Source organism: Bufo gargarizans, chromosome 3, assembly GCF_014858855.1.
Source record: "Bufo gargarizans isolate SCDJY-AF-19 chromosome 3, ASM1485885v1, whole genome shotgun sequence".
NCBI lineage: Eukaryota > Metazoa > Chordata > Amphibia > Anura > Bufonidae > Bufo > Bufo gargarizans.
This window is the reverse complement of record NC_058082.1, coordinates 111,785,010-111,811,676: the sequence shown is the minus strand read 5'-3', so window position 1 is coordinate 111,811,676 and position 26,667 is coordinate 111,785,010. Positions and strand designations below refer to the sequence as shown.

The following is a 26,667-nucleotide window of genomic DNA, read 5'->3' as shown; positions in this document are numbered from 1 at the left end:
CATCTTCTGCAGGGGCTGGGTCACATTTGCTGCTGCAGCCAATAACTGACCTAAGCAGCACATGGCCAAGTGATGTGCCACTTGGGGTGCAAATAAAAAAATAAAATAATCCAGTACACCCCCTTTAATTATTAATGACCTTTTCTCAGGTCACCAGTAACTGATCAGTAACGGTCTGGCACCCTCACCAATCAGGTGTTGGAAGGGGCTGCGGTGCTTAGGCAAGCACTGTAACCTCTTCCTCGGCCTGTGATAACACTTTTATTGGCTACCTGGTGGTTTTGCAGCTCAGTCCCATTTAAGCGAATGGGATTGAGCTGAAATACCAAGCATGGTGTAGTGCTGTGGCCTGGCAAGCAGCTGAACAGTGGGAGTTCTGGCAGTAGGGCCCTTCTCCGATTGGATATTGATGACCTATCCTGAGCAAAGGTCATCAGTATATTTTCCAGAAAATCCCTTTAAATAAATCTTTTTTGTGATGAATAAAATAGAATATTATGAAACGGTATACGTCATTTCGGTGAGTGAATACAACAACTTAGAAATGACATTAGAACATTTTACTTATTACTAGACATTTACTTATTACTAAACCCAGTAATGTGCCAGAACTAGTAGCCAGTACAGTTTTCAGTAATAGTAATCATTAGTAATGATAACATCCAGTGACATAGGAGTGTGGGTGAGGTGTCTATGTAAAATCTTTACATTTCACACTTTTTCACTGTTATTTATTTGACAGGATGTGGCTCAAGTCAGAGCTTTAATGCAACATCCACCAGCCCAAAGATGGGGCAACACCCTTGTTCCCTGGATCCTGACATCTTCACCAAACTGATGATGGAAAAGGCCCACAACATGTCTGCTCACCACTTGGAAAAAACCCTGGATCACAAGTCAGATACTTTCACTCCCCACCCTGGAGAAAGGTACTCAGACTTGCGATCCAACCAGCGGCCTGCCTTACCTAGACAGCATAGGACTTCTCTTGGCGAGTCCTATGCCTTAAGGAACTGTCCACCAGTGCCATCAAATGGTAATTACGAGGTGTTTTCAAGGACTCCACAAGCCATATGTCACGAACTGAGTACCAGTTCTTTTACACAAGTTACGTCTTCCCAGAATCGGCCTTCCTACCCCTCATGTAGTCAAGAACTTTCAGGCCTGTCCCCCAAACCATTAGCTCTTAATTCCTGTAGTTTTGTGCCAGGTGGCACCTTTAATCGGACGCTTGATGAATCTATTCAGGGCCCACAGCGATCATTTGTCTTACCTGAAAAAGATCCACTGGGTATTTTGGACTATCACAGCTGTAGGCCACCTAGCCCAAAGCACCGTGTATTGAACTCTCCTCCCTTAATTCAGTCTCAGGTTCCCTTAATAAACACTCACCCTACTTCTGAACACAACCCAGGCAACCATTCATCCACAGCCCTACCCCCTCCATTCTCTCCATTCACACGTAGTGGTGTTCTCACATCTCCTTCTACTACTAGATCCTCTATATCCTCCATTTCTTCTCCAGCTGGTAGTGTGGAGCCATCCCCTCAGCGTTCCCGCCATTCATCAGCCTCCTCTGAGCACTTTCCTGCCCCTATAAGGTCAAGCTCAAGATCTCCACGCCCCGTCAGCTCCCCTAAGCGCTCTGTGCCCCACAGTCCAAAAGCAATACTTGAAGGCCACCCTCCCTTTGGGCAGGCCCAACTGGGATCCTCTTCAAATGCCAGCCATGCCTTAACCCACCAAAGCAATAAAACAGCACCACCGGTGTCTTTGGGAGCAGCGCAAGGATTACTGGGCTTTCCCCTCGGATGCATATTGGGTCAGCAAGCCAGTGCTTCGTTTCCTGCTAGCAGCCTTCTTACAGCAGCTGCAAAGGCCCAAATGGCTAATCAAACCAAACCTGATGCCACAGCCCCTAGCACTTTACCCAGCCGAGTGCTGAATCCCAATACTTTGCTTTCTGCAGCTGTCATGCAAGAAGGTCAGGCCCTTACCAGCAGGACTCACTCCCAGAAAAGGGATTTATTGGTGAAGCGCAAAAGACAAAGGAATTCTCCAGGACCGGAAGCCAGTCCTCAGGATGTTAGTGGGCACAATCCTACTAGCCCTAGTGGACTTTCCAGATTGAATTCTTGTTTAAAGTTAGCAGGAACTGCGGGGCAACTCGAGGAAGACATGGGAAGATCCAAAGTCATTTATTCACACTCTGTTTCTGGTCATGCTCCCCCTTCACTTCAAATGCCTCGTTCATTAGTAGAGGAGTCCCCATGCCAAAGCAAAACTCCAAGCCTGTCTCCTGCTTCCCAAGATATCAGCAACCATCTTCTTGGCCTTGTAGGGCAACTAGTCCAGACTTCTACAGAGCAGAACTCAGGGACTTCTTTACCACTGAAGTTACCATCTACACCTACTAGCGCAAGTAAGTTGTCTTTACCTTTCATCTTTTTGGTGGTTACTTTGTGAAAATATCACACTTTTTGAGACTTATTTCATCTATTTAAAATTAGCAGTAAAATTGCAAACATATACTGTGAGGACCTCTCCCCATCCAGGACACATCTGTCTAAGGCTACTTTCACACTTGTGGCAGGACGGATCCGACAGGCTGTTCATCCTGTCGGATCCGTCCTTCCGCTATTTCGCGTGCCGCCGGACCGCTGCTCCGTCCCCATTGACTATAATGGGACGGGGGCGGAGCTCCGGCGCAGTTCGCGGTGAGAGGCCGCCGAACTAAAAAGTCCGACATGCAGGACTTTTAGTCCGGCGGCCTTTCGCCGTGCACTGCCGTGCTGCGCAGGAGCTCCGTCCCCATTATAGTCAATGGGGACGGAGCCGCGGCACGGCGAAATAGCGGAAGGACGGATTCGTCCGGCTGCAAGTGTGAAAGTAGCCTTAGCAAATACTTGTGTTCCACATAAAGTAACAATTCTGAAGCATATTTTCTTAAAACTCTATATCTGATATTCCTCCTAAACAAATTGAATTACCATAACTGTCACTGATTGGCGTATGTGAGAGTATGCAAGGCAGTGCTATCAGTTTATATGTACATTACCAGGTGGAATAACAGAGGAACAGCACAGAGTTCTTTGACAAGATACTCCTGAATTTTTTTATGAGGAGTGCAAATAGTTACTAAAACAGATATGTCAGGGGAGTCGCCAGGTTCTCTTTAAGTCCTGCACATACGCTTGGAGAGTTTGAGAGCACATCGCTCTCTGGAAGCTTTTCTCCACTAACTTTCAATTCATCTGCACGGAAGGAGCTGTAGATAGCTTGATGGAGACTGGTAGCAGAAAAGGCTGTGTTGCGGTCAGTGGGCAGCCATGGCTCGTATGTACAGAACAAAGATCCAGTGTCTGTACCTAACAGACATGCTGGGGGTGTCAGCTATGTAATACAGCCGTTATATTGGAGTGGGCTCAGCTACTGAGCCCACTTCATACATTACTTGGCAACCAACGTACATATGCATTCAGTGGCTGCTAAGAGGTTAAACTACACTATGTAGTTCTGCAGGTTGTTCCACGGGGCCTCCATGTAAGTCCGCCTCCTTAACCAGGAAGTGTTGGAAGAGTTCCGTGCCATAATCGGGTAGGGATATATATACCCGATCTCGCCAATTATTTCAAATAATGAATGCATGGAGTCGACCCCTTTTATGTGATATAATGTGCAAAGTATCCTTTGCTTTCCTATTTTTGTTTTAAGGTGGAATTTTCCTTTCTTAGAGAACTTGTACTTGTACCTTTTTATTCTTAACTTTCTGCCATGATTTTAAAAATTATTCCTAAATCCTATGTAAGTCATCAGTTGCGTAACCAATGTTTTCATTTCTGTTCTAGCATCCTCTTCTGGCCGACCCAGTCAGTCTCCATTACCAAAATCTCCTGTCCCTAGCCTGCCCCAGAGCCATGTTGCAGACGGCAGCAATGAGATGCCATGTTCTCTGACTAATGCTGGGGATAGCTTCCCCCTTTTGGGACACGAGCACGTCATGCCATTTTCTGCTACCCCTGCCCTGTTAAACTTAGCAATGCTGGGGTCATTGCCTCTTTCCCTCAGCTTAAATCAGCACCAACAGCTTCTTAACCAAGGTTTGCTTAATTTACTTTCCTCCTCTTTATTGGGTAGTACAGAACTTGGCCTGTTGGGACTCCAAAACCCGCCTATGGCGTTGCCCTCTGCCATGGGTGATCCTGACTCCAGTGCTGTGCAGGCTTTACTAATGGCGTCTCTACTACATAATCCTCTTTTACCACTCGGAGGGCTTGGGTTACCACAGCTCGATCTTCCACCACAAAACCAACAGCAAAGCGCCCTCTTGTCATCCCTTGCACCTTTGTTGGACGCTTTGCCTGCACCGCAGAATGACACAACTGAGAAGCATGAGACATCAATGACATTGCCTGAAACGTTCCCTGAAAACGCCCTTCAGCCATTGCTATTCCCACCGGTCTCTGCCTCTCCAGCCCTCATTGCTTTGAATTCTGCACTGCTGGCTGCCAGTCTAGGAGCCGTTGACTCCTCTGCCTGCCCTGGACAGGTAAGATTGATTTTTTTTCTATTATGGCATCCTGATTGGTGGTTTAGATTATACTTGGTATTCAGTTTTTTTCTGCAGATCACATAGGAGTTACACGGTGTTCAAAGATGCTGTCTGCTTTGGGCAGTCCCTTTTCTTTAGAAGGGTTCTACCTGCAGTCACCACTAGGAGGAGCTAACTGAAGACACATTTATTCATCTTTCTTTACACTTGATATTAAATGTGTATACAGTAATCTTGTGCTTTTTTTAACACCGTTAAAGCTTTCGTCTGGCTCATTACATTAAAAAAAAGCCTCAGAATAGTGTAAAATAATAAGTCATTCTCACCTTACTGATCCCCTGCTGCTCTTCTCCTGGCATTTTGGTAGGTGAGTTTTTTTGAAGGGGTGTTCCTACTAGGGTTGTTTCGGGTACTGAAATTTTGATACTCAATCAATACTTTTGTACCGGTTTCGATACGATACCGGGATTTAAATTTTTTCGATACTGGGCTGCGCAGTCTAGTATCACAGAACTCCAAGTTCCCTAAGCAGCACAGGGGATAACTGAGGGCTTAACTGCTGCTGATCGCAGCTCCCTGTCAGAGGCAGGGTGCCGGCTATGTGATTCTGCCGGCACCACCTCCTGTATTAAAGGTTAACTATCATTGGTGGCGCAGTGCACCCTTCTCCCCAGTATTAAAAACATTGGCGCAGTGCGTCCACCCCCCCTCTCCCAGTATTAAAAACATTGGTGGCGCAGTGCGCCCCCCTCCCCAGTATTAAAATCATTGGTGGCAGTGGCCACAGGGTCCCCTCCCCTCCTCCTCATTGGTGGCAGTGGCCACAGGGTCCCCTCCCCTCCTTCTCATTGGTGGCAGTGGCAGCTTCTGATTGGAGCCCCAGCAGTGTAATGCTGGGGCTCAGATCGGTTGCCATGGCAGCCAGGACGCCACTGAAGCCCTGGCTGCCATGGTAATCTCCCTGCTGCTGTGTGCACAGGGCAGCAGGGAGAGTGTGAGGTCCTATTAACCCTAATAGAGCTCTATTAGGTTAAATAGGACAATAGATTAAAAGATCCTAGGTTCTAGCCCCTAAGGGGGGAAATAATTAATAAACAGTAAAAAAAAACCAAAAAAAAAAAACACCTAAATATTAAAGGATAACTGTTATATTTAATCAAAAAAATCTATTTTCGCATATGTTACTGCTGCAGCAGCATTAGGCATAAAGTAGGATCGGACTGTTTGATTATGAGCCGGACATTCCATAAAATGCGGAATGCATGCAGCTTTTTTTTTGGTGTTTTATTTATCTCGTGTGGTATCGAATCAAGTATCGCAATACTTTTTTTATGGTATCGAAACGGAATCAAAATGTTGGTATCGAAACAACCCTAGTTCCTACACAATCTGACTTTGGCAGCACTGATTGAGTCTTTATTGCAGACTGCTGGCAACTCATCTATTAGGAATAGTACAACATAGGGTCTTAAGAATAGATGCTCCAGAATTGGTATTAACTGGTGACAGATTCTCTTTAACCGCCTAACGCAGGGATGCGTCCTGCGGGCGGCCGGGTTATTCCTTCTTAGCGCGTCATCTCGCGAGACGCGAGATTTCCTGTGAACGCGTGCTCACAGGATCGCGAGGTAAACGAGTTGATCTACAGCCTGCCAGCGGCGATTATTCGCTGTCAGGCTGTAGATGCGATTTTTTTATTTTATTTATTTTTTTTATTATTTTTTTTTACTCCAAAAAGGTATATTAGACGCAGTTTTTTTTTAACAGCGTCTAATATACCTGCTACCTGGTCCTCTGGTGGTCCCTTTTGCTTGGATCGACCACCAAGGACACAGGCAGCTCTGTAAGTAGTACCAATCACCACACTACACTACACCCCCCCCCCCCCTGTCACTTATTAACCCCTGATCACCCCATATAGACTCCCTGATCACCCCCCTGTCATTGATCACCCCCCCTGTAAGGCTCCATTCAGACGTCCGTATGTGTTTTGCGGATCCGCAAAACACGGACACCGGCAATGTGCCAGAACTATATAGAAAATGCCTTTTTTTGTCCGCAATTGCGGACAAGAATAGGACATGTTCTATAGGCTCTACAAAAAACGCAGTGTTCGCCCGATCAGGCCTGATCTTGTGCGCACACTTGCGTTCATTCCGCCCCACCTCAGTGACAGAATTTTTTTTTTCTGATCACTGCAAAAACACTGTGAAATCGCTGCAGCGCTATAAAGATCACTTTTGAGGGGCATGGCAAGTTCATAGAAGATTTTTTATATTTTTTGGCACAAGTTAGCAGAAATTGTTTTTTCTTACAAAGTCTCATATTCCACTAACTTGTGACAAAAAATAAAATCTTACATGAACTCACCATACCCCTCACGGAATCCAAATGCGTAAAAATGCCCTGTGAAATCCTAAAGGTGCTCTTTGGAATTTGGACCCCTTTGCTCTTGGCTGCAAAAAAGTGTCACACATGTGGTATCGCCGTACTCAGGAGAAGTAGGGCAATGTGTTTTGGGGTGTATTTTTTCATATACCCATGCTGGGTGAGAGAAATATCTCTGTAAATTGACAACTTTGTATAATTTTTTTTTTAAGTTGTCATTTACAGAGATATTTCTCACACACAGTATGGGTATATGTAAAAATACACCCCAAAACACATTGCCCTACTTCTCCTGAGTACGGTGATACCACATGTGTGTCACTTTTTTGCAGCCTAGGTGCGCAAAGGGGCCCAAATTCTAATGAGTACCTTTTAGGAGGGCATTTTTAGGCATTTGGATTCCAGACTCTCACGCTTTAGGTCCCCTAAAATGCCAGGGCAGTATAAATACCCCACACGTGACCCCATTTTGGAAAGAAGACACCCCAAGGTATTCCGTGAGGGGCATGGCGAGTTCATGTAAAATTTTATTTTTTGTCACAAGTTGAATATGAGACTTTGTAAGAAAAATAAAAAAATCTTTTTCCGCTAACTTGTGACAAAAAATAAAAACTTCCATGAACTCATTATGCCCATCAGCGAATACCTTAGGGAGTCTACTTTCCGAAATGGGGTCATTTGTGGGGTGTTTCTACTGTCTGGGCATTGTAGAACCTCAGGAAACATGACAGGTGCTCAGAAAGTCAAAGTGCGTAAATTTAATTTTTTTGCACCATAGTTTGTAAACGCTATAACTTTTACCTAAACCAATAAATATACACTTATTGCATTTTTTTTTATCAAAGACATGTAGATTAAATTTTGAGAAAAATTTATATACAAATGTAGTTTTATTTGAAAGATTTTACAACAGAAAGTGAAAATGAAATTTTTTGCAAACATTTCGGTCAATTTCATCTAATATCAAAAAATGTCAGCAGCAATGAAATGCCACCAAATGAAAGCTCTATTACCCTGGGTTCAGACCTGAGCGTTCTGAAAGGAGCGCTCTGTATGCGCGATTGTATGGGCGTTTACAATCGCGCATACAGAGACAAGCGAACACGCAGTTGTCGCGCGTTTCCGAATATCTATGTACGGGAACGTGCGACACAACGCCCCAAAAAACCTCAAGAACTTGTTTGAGCGTCGGGCGTTTTACAGCGCGATCGTACACGCTGTAAAACGCCCAGGTGAGAACCATTCCCATAGGGAATCATTGGTTTCTCCTTGTTGAGCGTCTGTAAAACGCTCAGGGCTGAATTTAGGGTTAGTGAGAAGAAAAGGAGGTAAACATTATTTGGGTGGTAAGTTGTATGACCGAGCAATAAACCGTGAAAGTAGTGTAGTACAGAATTGTAAAAAGTGGCCTGGTCATTAAAGGGGTTGCACTGAAAATCTGATATATAACTGAGCTAAGCAAGTTTTATGCAAAAAAATATATATTTTTCCTCATTTCCCTGGTTCTTTTCTGGGCCTTTGTTTACATGCAATAAAAACAATCTCTGCCCCTCCCCCACACTGCTAAGGGAGTGGATACAAGAGCTGCCCTGAGTGACATGTCTGCCTGCTGGGAGACTCTGCAGCATGTTGTATGTGTAGGACTACAAGTCCCAGCTGTATAATGACACTGGTAAGGGAGTGGATACAAGAGCTGCCCTGAGTGCTGGGAGACTCTGCAGCATGTTGTATGTGTAGGACTACAAGTCCCAGCTGTATAATGACACTGCACATACACACAGGATCTTCCCCTACCTTCTTGTGTAATGCTCTCTCTAGTATATCAGCTCCAGTGCCCAGCATTGTCCCTGCCTGCAGAGCTGTGCAGCTGAGGGGGTTAAGAATCCTAACAGAGAGTAGACGGCAGTGAAGGGGGCGTGGCCAGCACAGTGACGTCTGGTTTACAGGCTTGTAAACGACCTTTATCAGAGCAGGGAGAGAAGCTGACATCACAGGTCATGTGACCCTCAGTGAAATCTGAGAAACCAGGCATCGGAGATAAAGTGAGTGAATTGGAAAGCTGTTACATTTGCTTAGTTAGGAACATAGAAAGAACAAAAAAAAAACTCGATTTAAAAAAAAAACAATTTGGGGGGGTTTTCGTTTTTTACTTGCAGCCTTCCTAAAACCTTAATTTTTTTTTTATTTTTATTCACATAGCTTTATGAGGGCTTGTTTTTTGTGGGACAAGTTGTATTTTCTAATTGCACAATTTATGGTTGCATACAGTGTAGTGAGAGGTGGGGGGAAAAATCCAAATGGGGTGAAATTATAAAAAAACAAAACAGTTTTATGAGTTTTTTACAGTTTCCTATGCAGCTAAACTTACCAGTTACGTTTATTCTCCTGGTCAGTATGATTACAACTATACCACATATGTATATTTTTTCTTGCGTTTTAATACTAAAAAAAATTATATAAACTTAGGGGGGAAAAAAATCGCCATATTCTGAGCCCCATAACTTATCTCTGAGGGCAAATTTCTTTCCGGAGCGATCTGTTCTTTTCAATGATATCATTTTGGAGTGTGTAAGACTTTAATAACTTTTTATAAAAATTTTTGTGGGAGGTGATCTGACCAAAAAACTGCGAATCGGCCATATTAACTTTTTTTTCCGTTTCGCCATTTGCCATATGGGATAAATATTTTTATATTTTAATAATACAGGTGTTTTCATATACCGTTTTGGGAGTTCATTGGAATTTTAATTATTTTTTTTATATATTTTTTATTTTTTTAGACTTTTTAATAGTTCCCCTAGGGAACTTGAACAATCAATCATTAGATTGGTTCTTACATTGACTCCAATCCAAGGCAGGCTCTCCATTGGAACCTATGGGTAGCAGCCTTGAATCATTCAGGAGGACCGAGGCTGACGCACACATCATCTGGCTCCCCCAATCCTCGCTAGAAGTAGCCAGGAGCGCGTGCTCCCGGTTTTTAACCTCACAGGTTAAATGCAGCCACGGCATCCAAGGGGTAAAATGGATGCAACCAACATTATCGTCAATCGCAAACATTAGCCCTTGGTGCCTGCTGTCTAGAACACCAGGCATCTGGCGGCTCTGGCATCCTCTGTTTAAAATAGTAGGCACCCAGCTAACAATTGCGCTCGTGAGCGGGCGCTGTCTTTAAATACCTGAACGCCAGCATAAGCTTACATTAGGTGCTCGGGAAGGGGTTAAACAAAGCCCTTTTAACCACTCCCATGCTGACATTAGGGTCGGATTTAACCTTCAATTAAAAGATCACTAAGACTAATGTTCACATCACTTTTGGGACACTCAATTGAGTGTGTACCAAAAGAATGCTCCCGATGTGCACACTAAATGTGTCCATACGTTTACAATAGCCCAACCGAGGCCAAAAGAGTGTCCTAATAGGCCTCAGTCGGGCTGGTGTACATCAGGAAAAAAGTAAGGAGCATTTGGGTTACTGATGCCCCTGTATGACGTCTGCCAGAAGCATCAATTTAAAAAGGGTTATTCTATGACTAATGTAAAAAATGAAAATCAGAGATCATATAGTAGATGACAACCTCTCTCTAACAAAGCTAGAACCAGCCCTGTACCTCGCATGGATCCAGAGATCTTCCTGTTCGTTGCTCTGCTAGATTTCTATCAAGCTGACAGCTCAAGGGGCGTGTATTTTCTGCCGCAGCTCAGGGGGCGTGTCCGTGCCCTCGCTGCCGCAGCTCAGGGGGCGTGTCCGTGCCCTCGCTGCCGCAGCTCAGGGGGCAGTTGAAGGATGAAACTGAGCATGTGCGGCCATCTCAGTGAGCAGGTCAAAGAAATAGGGAAAAGAACAAACAGCAGGTGGTGCTATACTGATACATTTTATTGAATAGCTCAGTGGCTATGCTAATTTTTTTAATGACATGCAGATCCAAGTGCTGGTTTGAAAACTGTAGAATATTTTTCGTGGGACAGCCCCATTACTGTTATGGCTTATACAGAGGCCATAAATATAATGTGACCAGATCCTTAGTTGCATAGATTTCATACAGTACTCCCTGTTTTGCAAGTTATAACCATAGCATTTTCTGTATGCGCCAAATAGTAAAGGAAATGCAATGATCTGTACACACGTCTATGTCTGGACATCTTGTATACACTTCAGTGTGCTCGGCTTCCCTTTAAAGTTGTGCCCATTTAACTCTTAGTACCTGAGATCTCAACTCAAGTACCAGTTGGTGCATTATGTATTTTGCATTAAGCCATAGCACATACTTTAAATTCTTAAAGGGGCTCTGTCACCAGGATCAACCCTATTAAACCAGACCTACCGACTGGTAGGGCTCATCATTCTGATGAAAACAATACCTTTCTTTTGTCTGTATGCTAAACAGCTGCAGAGATATCAGTGTTTTTATTCGTATGCAGATGAGCAAGATCAAGCACCAGGAGGCGGGTCTGAATCGTCAGAGCACTGCTTCACACCACTCCCTGTGCTCTGTGACAGGGATAGACGTCCCCATGGGGCAGAGCTGTGTGCTAGCTTGTAAATATCATAAACCCCAGAAATATACCTATATTAGGCTACTTTCACACTGGCGTTTCTGGGTCCGCTTGTGAGATCCATTTCAGGGCTCTCACAAGTGACCCAAAACGCATCAGTTCAGCCCCAATGCATTCTGAATAGATATGGATCCGTTCAGAATGCATTAATTTGGCTGTGTTTTGGTCTCCGTTGCTTTTCAGGCGGACACTAAAATGCAGCTTGCAGCGCTTTGGTGTTTTGGTGTCCGCCTGACGATGCAGAGCCAAATGGATCCGTCCTGACTTACAATGTAAGTAAATGGGGATGGATCCTTTTTTCACTGACACAATATGGTGCAATTGAAAACGGATCCGTCCCCCATTGACTTTCAATGTAAGTTTTGACTTGGACTTTTTTTTTTTTATGAATAATGCAAACGGATCTGTTATGAACGGATACAAGTGTTTGCATTATCTCTGTGTATCCGTCTGTGCAGATACAACATGGATCCGCACCGAACGCCAGTGTGAAAGTTGCCTTAGGCGTATTTCTGCCGCACATTACCACGCAAAGGTTATTTGCGCTGCGACTTTTCCCCGCTCACGGCAGGTCTAAAAAAGTGGCATGGACAGGGCCGGGCCGGCAGGAAGCTGGCTTACATTTAGACTGGCACTGGATACGCCGAAGTTATGTAGAGGTCCCTGCCTCTCCACAACTTCGTGTGGTCCACCTCCGGCTATAGGGGTTATTAAGACCGGCTTCTAAAACGCCAGTCTTAATAAATGACCCCCATAGACTTTTATTATGGGTTAAACATGAAAGAGAAAAACCTGGAAGAGTCCCAGGATTTAACCCTGGGATCTCTACATGCAGAACCGTGCACTTCTCACAAAGCTATAGGCTTACCACATAGAGAAGTGTGTTTTTTCTATGTTTAGAAGCTAACGCACATTACTGGTGTTGTTATAATTATATTCTCTGCCTGTGAATAAAGCAGTAATGTGTGTATTAGCTTTCTGAGCAGAACTCATTGTGGTGAAGCTATACTGCAGGCATCCTTAAACTGCGGCCCTCCAGCTGTTGTAAAACTACAACTCTGAGGCTGATGCCTGTAGGCTGTTCGGGCATGCTGGGAGTTGTAGTTTCGCAACAGCTGGAGGGCCGCAGTTTGAGGATGCCTGCTATAGTACATAGAGTATATGATATGCAGATGCTAGGACACAGCTCTGCCCTCAGAATGTCTAGCCCTGTCAATCAAGGGGAAGGGGGAGTGTACAGAGCACAGGGGGCTCCAAGGATTCAGTCCCGCTTCCTTGCGCTCGAACATCTAATTTGCATATGAATAAAAACACAGATATCTCTGCAGCTGTTTAGCATACAGACAAAATAAAGGTATAGTTTTATTCAGAATGATGAGGCCTTCTAGTCAGTGTGTCTGGTTTAGTAGGGTTGATCTTGGTGGAACTTTAAATTAGCACTCCTACCCGGAAAAAAATATTCTGACCTATTGGAAAGGTCTATTGTGTAAATTGTAGTGAATCTTCTTACTGGTGACTGTATTTGGGAGTTGTAGTCTCCCTGCTGATCCTCAGCTGTGTCATTTGACTAGTACTCTGATCTCCAACTGGCACAGGACAGGAAGTCAGTTACTTCTCTATTCATTCCTATGAGACTGACATCGAGGCTTTAATGGGAATACATAGAGAAACTGGCTTCCCGTCCACACATAAGATGCTGTGTTATTTGGAGAGTCAGACTGTTGGTCACATGACACAGCTGAGGATCAGAAGGGAGGTTATAACTGGTAAGATAATTACCTTCACTACAGGTTACATTATGTACCTTTTCTAACTGGTCAGAAAATAAAAATTTCTATGGGAGTTTTTCTTTAAAGGAGTTCTGGTTTTATGTCTATAAAGCTTACTCTTAGGCCCCTTTCACACGGGCGTTGCGGAAGAGCATAGGATGCGTTGCAGGAAACCCGTGCAAGTGCGCACACAATTTCAGTTTTGTCTGTGATTGCGTTTTTTCCGCGCAAATGCAAAGTGTTTATTTTTTTATGTGATTTGCACGCGCGTGATTAAAAAACGGAATGTTGGTACCCAGACTTCTTCCCTGAAGCTCGGGTTTGGGTTCGGTGTTCTGTAGATTTCATTATTTTCCATTATAACAATAATGGAAAATAACAGCATTCTTTAAAGGGCTTCTGTCACCCCATTAAACCGTTTTTTTTTTTTTTTTTCTTTACTAATAATCCCTACACTGCGATCTCATCATACATAAGCTAATTAATGATTTTCGTCAGTAGAATTTGTTAAAAATCGATTTTTGAAATATGTAAATTACCTTGCTACCAGCAAGTAGGGCGGCTACTTGCTGGTAGCAGCCGCGTCCTCCGATGGTAATGACGCCCCCTCTGCTTGTTGATTGACAGATCCCGTCCGCTGGCCCTTTCTCTGCTGGCCCTGCCTGTTTTGATTCAATATCTGGCGACTGCGCCGCGGCCGTACCTCTCTTCAATCTGCGCAGGCGCACTGAGAGGCGGCCACTCGCTCGGCCGCTCGCTCCTCAATGCGCCTGCGCCGGGTGTAGATGTGACGTCATCGGCGCAGGCGCATTGAGGATGGAGCGGCCGAGCTAGTGGCCGCCTGCGCAGATTGAAGAGAGGTACGGCTGCGGCGCAGGCGCCAGATATTGAATCAAAACAGGCAGGGCCAGCAGAGAAAGATCCCGTCCGCTGGCCCTGTCAATCAACAAGCAGAGGGGGCGTCATTACCATTGGAGGATGCGGCTGCTACCAGCAAGTAGCCGCCCTACTTGCTGGTAGCAAGATAATTTACATATTTCAAAAATCGATTTTTAACAAATTCTACTGAACGAAAATCATTAATTAGCTTATGTATGATGAGATCGCAGTGTAGGGATTATTAGTAAAGAAAAAAATAAAAAACGGTTTAATGGGGTGACAGAAGCCCTTTAACCACTTCAGCCCCGCTAGGTGAAACCCCCTTCATGACCAGAGCACTTTTTACACTTCGGCACTACACTACTTTCACCGTTTATCGCTCGGTCATGCAACTTACCACCCAAATGAATTTTACCTCCTTTTCTTCTCACTAATGGAGCTTTCATTTGGTGGTATTTCATTGCTGCTGGCATTTTTACTTTTTTTGTTATTAATCAAAATGTAACGATTTTTTTTGCAAAAAAATGTCATTTTTCACTTTCAGCTGTAAAATTTTGCAAAAAAAACGACATACATATATATATTTTTCGCCAAATTTATTGTTCTACATGTCTTTGATAAAAAAAAAATGTTTGGGCAAAAAAAAAAAAAATGGTTTGGGTAAAAGTTATAGCATTTACAAACTATGGTACAAAAATGTGAATTTCCGCTTTTTGAAACAGCTCTGACTTTCTGAGCACCTGTCATGATTCCTGAGGTTCTACAATGCCCAAACAGTAGAAAAACCCCACAAATGACCCCATTTCGGAAAGTAGACACCCTAAGGTATTCGCTGATGGGCATAGAACTTTTTATTTTTTGTCACAAGTTAGCGGAAAATGATGATGATTTTTATTTTTTTATTTTTTTCTTACAAAGTCTCATATTCCACTAACTTGCGACAAAAAATAAAAAATTCTAGGAACTCACCATGCCCCTCACAGAATACCTTGGGGTGTCTTCTTTCCAAAATGGGGTCACTTGTGGGGTAGTTATACTGCCCTGGCAATTTAGGGGCCCAAATGTGTGAGAAGAACTTTGCAATCAAAATGTGTAAAAAATGACCGGTGAAATCCAAAAGGTGCACTTTGGAATATGCGCCCCTTTGCCCACCTTGGCAGCAAAAAAGTGTGACACATCTGGTATCGCCGTACTCAGGAGAAGTTGGGGAATGTGTTTTGGGGTGTCATTTTACATATACCCATGCTGGGTGAGAGAAATATCTTGGTCAAATGCCAACTTTGTATAAAAAAATGGGAAAAGTTGTCTTTTGCCAAGATATTTCTCTTATCCAGCATGGGTATATGTAAAATGACACCCCAAAACACATTCCCCAACTTCTCCTGAGTACGGCGATACCAGATGTGTCACACTTTTTTGCAGCCAAGGTGGGCAAAGGGGCACACATTCCAAAGTGCACCTTTCGGATTTTGCAGGCCATTTTTTACACATTTTGATTGCAAGGTACTTCTCACACATTTGGGCCCCTAAATTGCCAGGGCAGTATAACTACGCCACAAGTGACCCCATTTTGGAAAGAAGACACCCCAAGGTATTCCGTGAGGGGCATGGCGAGTTCCTAGAATTTTTTATTTTTTGTCACAAGTTAGCGGAAAATGATGATTTTTTTTTTTCCTCTTTTTTCCTTACAAAGTCTCATATTCCACTAACTTGCGATAAAAAATTCTAGGAACTCGCCATGCCCCTCACGGAATACCTTGGGGTGTCTTCTTTCCAAAATGGGGTCACTTGTGGCGTAGTTATACTGCCCTGGCAATTTAGGGGCCCAAATGTGTGAGAAGTACCTTGCAATCAAAATGTGTAAAAAATGGCCTGCGAAATCCGAAAGGTGCACTTTGGAATATGTGCCCCTTTGCCCACCTTGGCAGCAAAAAAGTGTGCACACATCTGGTATCGCCGTACTCAGGAGAAGTTGGGCAATGTGTTTTCGGGGATCATTTTACATATACCCATGCTGGGTGAGAGAAATATCTTGGCAAAAGACAACTTTTCCCATTTTTTTATACAAAGTTGGCATTTGACCAAGATATTTTTCTCACCCAGCATGGGTATATGTAAAATGACACCCCAAAACACATTGCCCAACTTCTCCTGAGTACGGCGATACCAGATGTGTGACACTTTTTTGCAGCCTAGATGCGCAAAGGTGCCCAAATTCCTTTTAGGAGGGCATTTTTAGACATTTGGATCCCAGACTTCTTCTCACACTTTCGGGCCCCTAAAATGCCAGGGCAGTATAAATACCCCACATGTGACCCCACTTTGGAAAGAAGACACCCCAAGGTATTCAATGAGGGGCATGGCGAGTTCATAGAAATTTTTTTTTTTTTGCATAAGTTAGCGGAAATTGATTTTTTTTTTGATTTTTTTCTCACAAAGTCTCACTTTCCGCTAACTTAGGACAAAATTTCAATCTTTCATGGACTCAATATGCCCCTCAGCGAATACCTTGGGGTGTCTTCTTTCCGAAATGGGGTCACATGTGGGGTATTTATACTGCCCTGGATTTTTAGGGGCCCTAAAGCGTGAGAAGAAGTCTGGAATATAAATGTCTAAAAATGTTTACGCATTTGGATTCCGTGAGGGGTATGGTGCGTCCATGTGAGATTTTATTTTTTGACACAAGTTAGTGGAATATGAGACTTTGTAAGAAAAAACAAAAACAAACAAAAAATTTCCGCTAACTTGTGCCAAAAAAAATGTCTGAATGGAGCCTTACCAGGGGGGTGATCAATGACAGGGGGGTGATCACCCATATAGACTCCCTGATCACCCCCCTGTCATTGATCACCCCCCCTGTAAGGCTCCATTCAGACATCCGCATGATTTTTTACGGATCCATGGATACATGGATCGGATCCACAGAACGCATGCGGACGTCTGAATGGAGCCTTACAGGGGGGTTATCAATGACAGGGGGTGATCAGGGTGATCACCCCCCTGTCACTGATCACCCCCCCTGTAAGGCTCCATTCAGACATCAGCATGATTTTTTACGGATCCATGGATACATGGATCGGATCCACAAAACGCATGCGGACGTCTGAATGGAGCCTTACAGGGGGGTTATCAATGACAGGGGGTGATCAGGGTAATCAGGGTGATCACCCCCCTGTCACTGATCACCCCCCCTGTAAGGCTCCATTCAGACATCCGCATGATTTTTTACGGATCCATGGATACATGGATCAGATCCACAGAACGCATGCGGACGTCTGAATGGAGCCTTACAGGGGGGTTATTATTTGACAGGGGGTGATCAGGGTAATCAGGGTGATCACCCCCCTGTCACTGATCACCCCCCCTGTAAGGCTCCATTCAGACGTCCGCATGATTTTTACGGATCCATGGATACATGGATCGGATCCACAAAACGCATGCGGACGTCTGAATGGAGCCTTACAGGGGGGTTATCAATGACAGGGGGTGATCAGGGTAATGAGGGTGATCACCCCCCTGTCACTGATCACCCCCCCTGTAAGGCTCCATTCAGACGTCCGCATGATTTTTACGGATCCATGGATACATGGATCGGATCCGTAAAAATCATGCGGACGTCTAAATGGAGCCTTACAGGGGGGTGATCAATGACAGGGGGGTGATCAATGACAGGGGGTGATCAGGGAGTGTATATGGGTGATCACCCGCCTGTCATTGATCACCCCCCTGTAAGGCTCCATTCAGACGTCCGTATGCTTTTTGCGGATCCGATCCATGTATCCGTGGATTCCGTAAAAATCATACGGACGTCTGAACGGAGCCTGACAGGGCGGTGATCAATGACAGGGCGGTGATCAATGACAGGGGGGTGATCAATGACAGGGGGTTATATGGGGTTATCATGGGTGATCATGGGTTTATAAGGGGTTAATAAGTGACGGGGGGGGGGGGGGGGTGTAGTGTAGTGTGGTGTTTGGTGGGACTGTACTGACCTACCTGAGTCCTCTGGTGGTCGATCCTAACAAAAGGGACCACCAGAGGACCAGGTAGGAGGTATATTAGACGCTGTTATGAAAACAGCGTCTAATATACCTGTTAGGGGTTAAAAAATTCGGATCTCCAGCCTGCCAGCGGAGATCGCCTGGCAGGCTGGAGATCCACTCGCTTACCTTCCGTTCCTGTGAGCGCGCGCGCATTCACAGGAAATCTCGCGAGAAGACGCGTATATGCGTCCAGGAGGAGTAAAGCAACCACCTCCCGGACGCATATACGCGTACAGCGGTCGGGAGGTGGTTAAGGCCCCATGCACACGGCCGTTGTTCACAGCCGTGTGCGGGCCGTGGAACAGCGGCCTGGATCCCTCCTGAGAGCAGGAGCGCACGGCGTCACTGGTTGCTATGACGCCGTGCGCTCCCTGCTGCCGGCACAGTACAGTAATACACTGGTATAGATCATACCAGTGTATTACTGTATTGCGGCGGCAGCAGGGAGCGCACGGCGTCATAGCAACCAGTGACGCCGTGCGCTCCTGCTCTCAGGAGGGATCCAGGCCGCGGTTCCACGGCCCGCATACGGCCGTGAAACACGGCAGTGTGCATGAGGCCTTATACAGAATGCTAAGTAAAATGTCCATTAAGGGTTAAAAAATTACTTACCTCATTCACTTGATCGCGCAGCTGTTGTCGTCTTCTTTCTTCTTCTTGCAGGACCCCCCCCCCTTCCTTCAACAAATAAAATAAACAAGTGTTAGGGCCCATTCATATGGCACATTTTGGTCAGCAGACTCATGGTGTCCACTCCTTATTGTTTTCAATGGGAGGCCGCGCTGCCGTCTGCTGCTTAAAGCCACAACCGCACCAAGTAAGAACATGTCCCTTCTTGTGGTGGTGTCTGAACTAATTCCACTGGAAACCAGTAGAGATGTCCTTTCACGGCTTAGCTCCAGTCAGTGGAGCTACACTGAGAGTGCGTTCGCGGCATTGAAAGTGAGAAACCGTGGCAGATTTGGCCCCTACAAAATCTACATTGTGAACATAGCATTAGTGTGGAAGCACCTTTATGAACCACAGTGAAATGTTTCAATTGTGATTATCTTCCTGTTTCAGAGCTGTATCAATGCCTCCTGTACCGGATCCAGTTCCATCACTACAACCACTAACTCGCCTGCCTTATCAGAGGGGAAGCTCCCTCCGTCCGAACCACACAGCCCATTCCACCTCCACCAGCCACAACCCCCTGGCAGGCTTCATACTCTAATGCCGCCTCTGCTCAACCCTTTGCTTACTGCTGGATTGCTAGGTAGGCAAGAATGCCAGCAGATGTTGGAATTTGTGATGTTTTTCCTATATTATCCCTCCTACTGCGTTAGGATTTTGTATGATTTATGTGATGTTATGACATAACATACATTATTGTTGGGATTGTGTTCTCACCCGAATAATTAAAATGTAATCCATGGGGAAAAATATTATAAATCTTGTATAAACTGATAAAAAATTAACCTGCTACGCTTTTACAGGGGATCTTGCAGCTCTGAACACTAGCGCCGGTGCCCAGATGGGAAGTCTCCAGTCTCTTTTGGGGGCACATGCCCTGCTACAAAACCAGCAGGCTTTTTTACCGTCTCTCCCGGGGGCGCTGGGAATGCATTTCTTCCACGGACAGTCCCTTTTGCAAGGACAACGCACCAACAACCAGGTAATTCTTCCTTCTTGATTTTTGATACTTCATATAAGGCTACTTTCCCACTGGCGTTTTGGCGTTCCGTTTGTGAGATCCGTTCAGGGCTCTCACAAGCGCTCCAAAACGGATCAGTTTTGCCCTAATGCATTCTGAATGGAAAAGGATCCGCTCAGAATGCATCAGTTTGCCTCCGTTCAGCCTCCATTCCACTTTGGAGACTGACACCAAAACACTGCCTGCAGCGTTTTGGTGTCCGTCTGATGAAACTGAGCCAAACGGATCTGTCCTTGCACACAATGTAAGTCAATGGGGACAGATTCGTTTTCTCTGGCACAATAGAAAACAGATCCGTCCTCCGTTGACTTTCAGTGGTGTTGAAGATGGATCCGTCTTGGCTATGTTAAAGATAATACAAACTGATCCGTTGTGAACGGATGCAGACGGTTGTATTATCTGAACGGATCCATCCATGACTGATCTGCACAAAACGCGTGTGAAAGTAGCCTAAATGATCAACCCAGTCAAGTTGGTTTCTTCCCTCTATCTATTTCTATCACTGTCAACTTTTCCATGAATTCAATATCTGAAGCTGCAATTGTCTCTTACCGCAGAACCATTCATCATCCTCATCAGAGAAAGACATCAACCCATCACCCCACCCAGAAATCTGCGTTACTCCTACATCGCAAATCCCGTCAAGTTCCCAGCAGACCTTGGACTCCAGTTTTCCCTCACAACGAACTGATCTGACTAACAAGTCTCAAACTTTGCCGCTTACCCCCTCGGGGCCTGGTTCCTTTGTTTCCAACACCTCAAGTGCCTTTGAATCCAGCCCCATCCCCAAAGGCCCCCCTTTTCAGGGACCAGTCCATATTGACCTTCCTCCAGACACACCTTCTGATCCCCCAAGAACAGACACATTGTCCCAGTCAATGGACCCTTCTGCCTCAGAAACAGAACCAGAGGTGTCTCCACTGAAAAAGTGCAGACTCCTAACTGATTCTGTCATTCCCTCTGAGATCCCTAATGGAGCTTCTCCAAACATTCTCCCTTGGATGGGCTCCCCTCACCCATCCAACACAGTAAATCATCCTGAATCATTGGATCTTTCTAAGGGCAAAGAACGGGGCTACAGGTTCAATGGTCGATCTCGGGCTGAGAGATCATATGGTCGTAGGCCTCGTGGTGATAGGTTATCCAGCTCCAGACACTCTTACTGGAGATTTAATGGAGAAGATACCTCGCAGAATGATGGAGAGGAAGCAGGACAGAGCCAAGAAATCGCACAACCAGTGCTGGGAATCCCTCCATTTACACACCATTGGCATGAGGAACGAGAACAGCCAAGGGAGCAGGAGGTGGATGTACGTATTGAATACAATAAGCATGTAGAGTATTAATGCACCGTCGTTTAATGGCTTCCGTAATCTCGTACAGTTCAAGGAGCCTGAAACATGAGTATGTATTCTGCATATGTTCTTGTCCATATTCTGCTGATTGCACATTATCAGTACTCAGGACCATCATTACTGCATACATAAATCAGGTTAATTAGTAATTAAAGGGATTTTCAAGAACTTTAATTCAAAAGAAATTAAGTGCAGGAAATATACAAAAAAAATAAACTCACTCACCGGTTAATTCCCGGCCACTCCAGCGCTGATGCTGTTGTCCCCAGCAGTTTTTACTTTCCTGAAGTGATCACATGGAATAAGTCCATGTGGCCAATGCAGACAATTACTGGCCTCATTGGTGATGCTGGCATTTGCAGCACGCAATCGTAGACCCACATGTGAATGTACAGCACCAGGAAAATAAGGAAGGATCAGTGTGGGATTCAACTAGTGAGTAGTTTTTTTCAATTTTTTTTTTTTCTGCAGTTGATTATCTAACCTTCGGCTGTCCCTTTAAGTACTGAGTACAAAATGTTTAACCCCTTAAGGACTCAGCCCTATTTCACCTTAAGGACTTGGCCATTTTTTGCTAATCTGACCAGTGTCCCTTTAAGTGCTCATAACTTTAAAACGCTTTGACTTACCCAGGCCGTTCTGAGATTGTTTTTTCGTCACATATTGTACTTCATGACACTGCTAAAATTGGGTCAAAAAAGTTAATTTTTTTGCACAGAAAAATAAAATTTTTACCAATTTTTTTTTAAAATTAGCAAATTTCAAAGTTCCAGTTTCTCTACTTCTGTAATACATAGTAATACCCCCAAAAATTGTGATGGCTTTACATTCCCCATATGTTTACTTCATGTGTGTAGCATTTTGGGAATGATATTTTATTTTTTGGGGATGTTACAAGGCTTAGAAGTTTAGAAGCAAATTTTGAAATTTTTCAGAAATCTTCAAAATCCCACTTTTTATGGACCAGTTCAGGTTTGCAGTCATATTGTGAGGCTTAGATAATAGAAACCTCCCAAAAATGACCCCATTCTAGAAACTACACCCCTCAAGGTATTCAAAACTGTTTTTTCAAACTTTATTAACCCTTTAGGTCTTCCACAAGAGTTAATGGCAGATGGAGAAACAATTTAGAAATTTCTATTTTTGGGCCCCCCCCTGCGTTGTTACTGGATGCCGGCTGAATGATTTCAGCCGGCATCCCGTTCCGATTAACCCCCGCGGCGCCGGAATCGCGAATTAAAGCCATGACGTACCGGTACGTCATGGGTCCTTAAGGATTCGGGAAACATGCCGTACCGATACGTCATGGGTCCCTAAGGGGTTAAAGGGGTTGTCCAGTGCAGTGCAAAATTTTAGTAAAGTGTTCAGAGTGGTTTTAAATTAAAGAATCAAAACTCACCATCCCTCAATCCCTGATGTACCCATTCTATCTGGGTTTCCACTAGTCCAGTCTCCACAAGCAGGAAATGCCAGGAGAAGCCTGCTCAGCCAATCGCTAGCCATGGCGCTATACTTTTCTTAGCCAGTGATGGACTAAGCTGGCATTTCCTGTGTGCCGAGACCAGCGGGTACCCATTAAGCATTGGAATGGGAGTGGCACGGGATCAGTGGTGGTGAGTATTGATTCTTTTTAAACCACCCGGAGCACTGTACTAAAAATGTTACTTCGCTTGTCAACTCCTTTAACATTTTTTTCAAATCGGCACTAAATGACATATGTACAGTTGCTGTCTGATTTCTAGTGTGTTCCTGGTTTAAGCTGGCCATGCACTAATGATTGAAAAGGCCAATTAAGGCTACTTTCACACTTGCGGCAGAGTGATCCGGCAAGCAGTTCTGTCGCCGGAACTGCCTGCCAGATCCGTCAAAACGTATGCCAACTGATGGCATTTGTAAGACTAATCAGGATCCTCATCCGTCTTACAAATGCATTGAAATGACGGATCCGTCTCTCCAGTGTCATCCAGAAAAACAGATCCAGCATTTTTTTCCCCACATTTTTATCGGTCTGCACATGCGCAGACCGGAAGGACGGATCCGGCATTGCAGTATTTTGAATGCCGAATCCGGCGGCAATAATACATTCCTATGGAAAAAATGCTGTATGCTGCAGTATTATCTCCGTCCTGAACAGTCAAAAAGACTGAACTGAAGACATCCTGATGCATCCTGAACGGATTTCTCCCCATTCAGAATGCATGGGGATTAAACTGATCAGTTATTTTCCGGTATTGAGCCCCTAGGACGGAACGCTATGCCGGAAAAGAAAAACGCTAGTGTGAAAGTACCCTTAGACCATTTGCTGCGAACTCTTGACACCTTTTTTTCTGGTACCTATAACAGGAGTTAGATTGCGGTGTTAGATTATTTTCAGTCATTGCAGGTGCCGTTGTCCTAATTAAAAAGTAAAATAAAATCTCATGGTATAGTCCGTAAACCACTGTTCAGCACCTGGGCTCATTTTCATTCAGATATTTTTTTCATCTGTGTTTTTCTGTGCGTTCTGCAGCCCTGAGCACCAATAAGTACTTTTTTTTTTTTTTTTTTTACTGGTCGCTTTTGTGCTCAGTTTTATTATTATTTTTCATCTTTTTGGGGGTGTAAAAAATAGATTGTGTTGAATAGAAATCAATTTTAGGTAATGTTAGTGTAGATTTTATCACGCACGTATCTGTGTGCATGCGCACGTTCCGCACCTGCTGAGCGCTGATCAGAAACATACATTTTTTACTGTGCAGATTTTTTTTATATATATAGTAATAAATTTTAGTTAGGTAGTGTTAGTGTAGATTTTTGCACGCACGCAACATCTTTGTGCGTGCATCCTGCAATTTTTTTTTTTACTTTTTTTTCTCTACTCCTTTTCTCTATATTTCAAATTTATTACAACATACATACATAACCCTCACACTAAATACAGTTTTACACATTTCACACATCACACCCCAATAAAATAAAAATGGCCTGTCCATCCCAACGAGTATACTCAGCTGAAGAGACATACGCCATGCTTGCCTCCGATACTGAGTCTGCCAGTGAGGGAGAAGAGTTTGGCACTTTCTTCTACTCCTCTGCCCTCTAGAAGGCGCAGCTGAGGCAGCCCCCCAGAGTGAGCCCACATGGACACCACCCCCTGACGATTATCAGCCCCAAATTCCGGATTTTGAGGGCAGCTTCGGAATACAGATTGATTGTGCGGGCTTCACTGAACTAGATTTTTTCAAAATCTTCTCTGAAGATTTCGTAAATTTAATGGTGGCCCAAACCAATTTATATGCCCATCAATTCATTGATCAGAACCCTACATCGGCATACGCTAGATCCCTAGGTTTGACCCCAGTAAGTGCAGCAGAGATGATGACGTTTTGGAGACTCGTGCTGCATATGAGCGTTGTAAAGAAGCTAAACTTTAGACAATATTGGAGTTGGACATTTTCTACCAGACTCCAATTTACAGTCAGACCATGACCCGGAAACGATTTGAGTCAATTAGGAAATTCCTACACTACAACGACAATACACAGTGCCCACCCCAAAATGACCCGATATTTGACCGTCTGTTCAAGGTTAGACCTGTCATTGACCACTTTAACACCAAAATTGTTGAGGTGTGCAACCCAAATAAAAATGTCTGTGTAGATAAGTCCCTGTTAATTTTCAAAGGGAGGGTTAGATTCCACCAGTACCTGCCTAGCAAACGGGCAAGGTATGGCATAAAGATATACAAACTATGTGAGAGTAGCTCCTGGTACACCCACACAGGGCTCCAGATGGTGACCAAAATGGTCGCCAATGCGACTTAAAATTGCTAAATGGTGACAAGCCTTTGTAGTCTTGTCACCATTGGCGCCTAGACCCTCCGCTGCTCTGCCAATTTCTCATTAAACGGACATGGCACGCACTGCTCTCAGTGCGTGCCATGTTCTTCTCAACACAGCACGGGGAGAAGGAGGCAGTCCCTCCCCCTGCACCGCTGCTGCCACCATTGGGCTGATAGCAGGGAGAAGGAGGGGAGGGGCTGTGGCCACTGCGCCACCAATGAATAAAGTTTATGCTTAATACAAATGCAGGCTGCGCTGCGGGTGCCGGCCATATCCCATACCCGGCGTGCTGCGATCCGCCGCTTTTAACCCCTCAGGTGCGTCACCTGATGGGTTAATAGCGGCGGATCGCAGCATGCAGTCATAGAGGCTGGGTATGGGATATGGCCGGCACCCGCAGCCTGCATTTGTATTAAGCATAAACTATTCATTGGTGGCACAGTGCACCAAACCCCCACCCCAGTATTAAGCAGAATCATTGGTGGTGCAGTGCACCCCCCTCCCCCCAAGTATTATTATCATTGGTAGCAGTGGCAGTTCCGATCGGAGCCCCAGCAGTGTAATCCTGGGGCTCCGATCGGTTACCATGGCAGTCAGGACGCTACTGAAGCCCTGGCTGCCATAGTCTGCTCCCTGCGGCTGTGTGTACAAAGCACAGGGCAGCAGGGACAGTGAGAAGTCCTATTCACCCTGATAGAGCTCTATAAGGGTGAATAGGACAAGGGATGAAAAGATCCCAGGTTCTAGCCCCTAAGGGGGGAAATAGTTATTAAAGGGGTTCTGCACTTTTATTTAACTGATGATCTATCCTCTGGATAGATCATCAGCTTCTGATCGGCGGGGGTCCGACACCCGGGACCCCCGCCGATCAGCTTTTTGAGAAGGCAGCGGCGCTCCAGCAGCGCCGCGGCCTTCTCACTGTTTACCGCCGGGCCGCCCGCCCACTGACGTCACGACTTGTATCAACTAGAGTGGGCGCGGCTAAGCTCCATTCAAGTGAACAGAGCTTAGCCTTCTCAAACAGCTGATCGGCGGGGGTCCCGGGTGTCGGAGGATAGATCATCAGTTAAATGAAGGTGCAGAACCCCTTTAAATAAAAAGAAAAAAAATAATAATAATAAAGGTTAAAAAATAAATAAAAATGTTGTTTAAATCACCCCCTTGCCCAATTTTACATATAAAATATATAAACAATAAAAAAAAATGACATATCGCCACGCCCGAAAAAGTGCGAACTATTAAAATATTTTGTCTGGAGCCCTGCCACAAGTTCCACATTTACGAACGAAAAGATTCCCACATGCACAAAAATACTTCAGGAAATTACGGTGCCCATGTCGTACCAGGGCAACATTTTCCAGGTCAAGTCCCCCAGAGAGCAAGGAAGGAAAGGAACCAAAAAAGATGCAGGGTATGTTCCAAAAGGGGGATAAGGAAAGACACCATTTACCACTGCGAAACCTGCCCTGAAAAACCTGGCCTGCAGTGTTTTAAAATCTACCACACATCCATGGAATATTTTTGATTTCATCCTTTATGCTGCCTGTAATATTTCCACTTTATATCTCTGATTTAGGCCTTTTGCACACGACCAAATGGCTTTTTTAGTT

At 44.7% G+C, this 26,667-nt stretch overlaps 1 protein-coding gene across 2 annotated transcripts in view; it reads left to right on the top strand.

Annotated features, from left to right (window-relative positions):
- Positions 1–26,667, top strand: part of MBD6 (methyl-CpG binding domain protein 6) — a 70,155-nt gene that overhangs the window by 27,625 nt on the left and 15,863 nt on the right. For both annotated transcript variants that reach the window (XM_044286905.1, XM_044286906.1), the window contains exons 6-10: positions 743–2,422; positions 3,849–4,549; positions 19,251–19,443; positions 19,664–19,842; positions 20,439–21,191. In XM_044286905.1, coding sequence (XP_044142840.1) covers positions 743–2,422; positions 3,849–4,549; positions 19,251–19,443; positions 19,664–19,842; positions 20,439–21,191 — 3,506 coding nt within the window. The remainder of the gene's footprint in view (positions 1–742; positions 2,423–3,848; positions 4,550–19,250; positions 19,444–19,663; positions 19,843–20,438; positions 21,192–26,667) is intronic.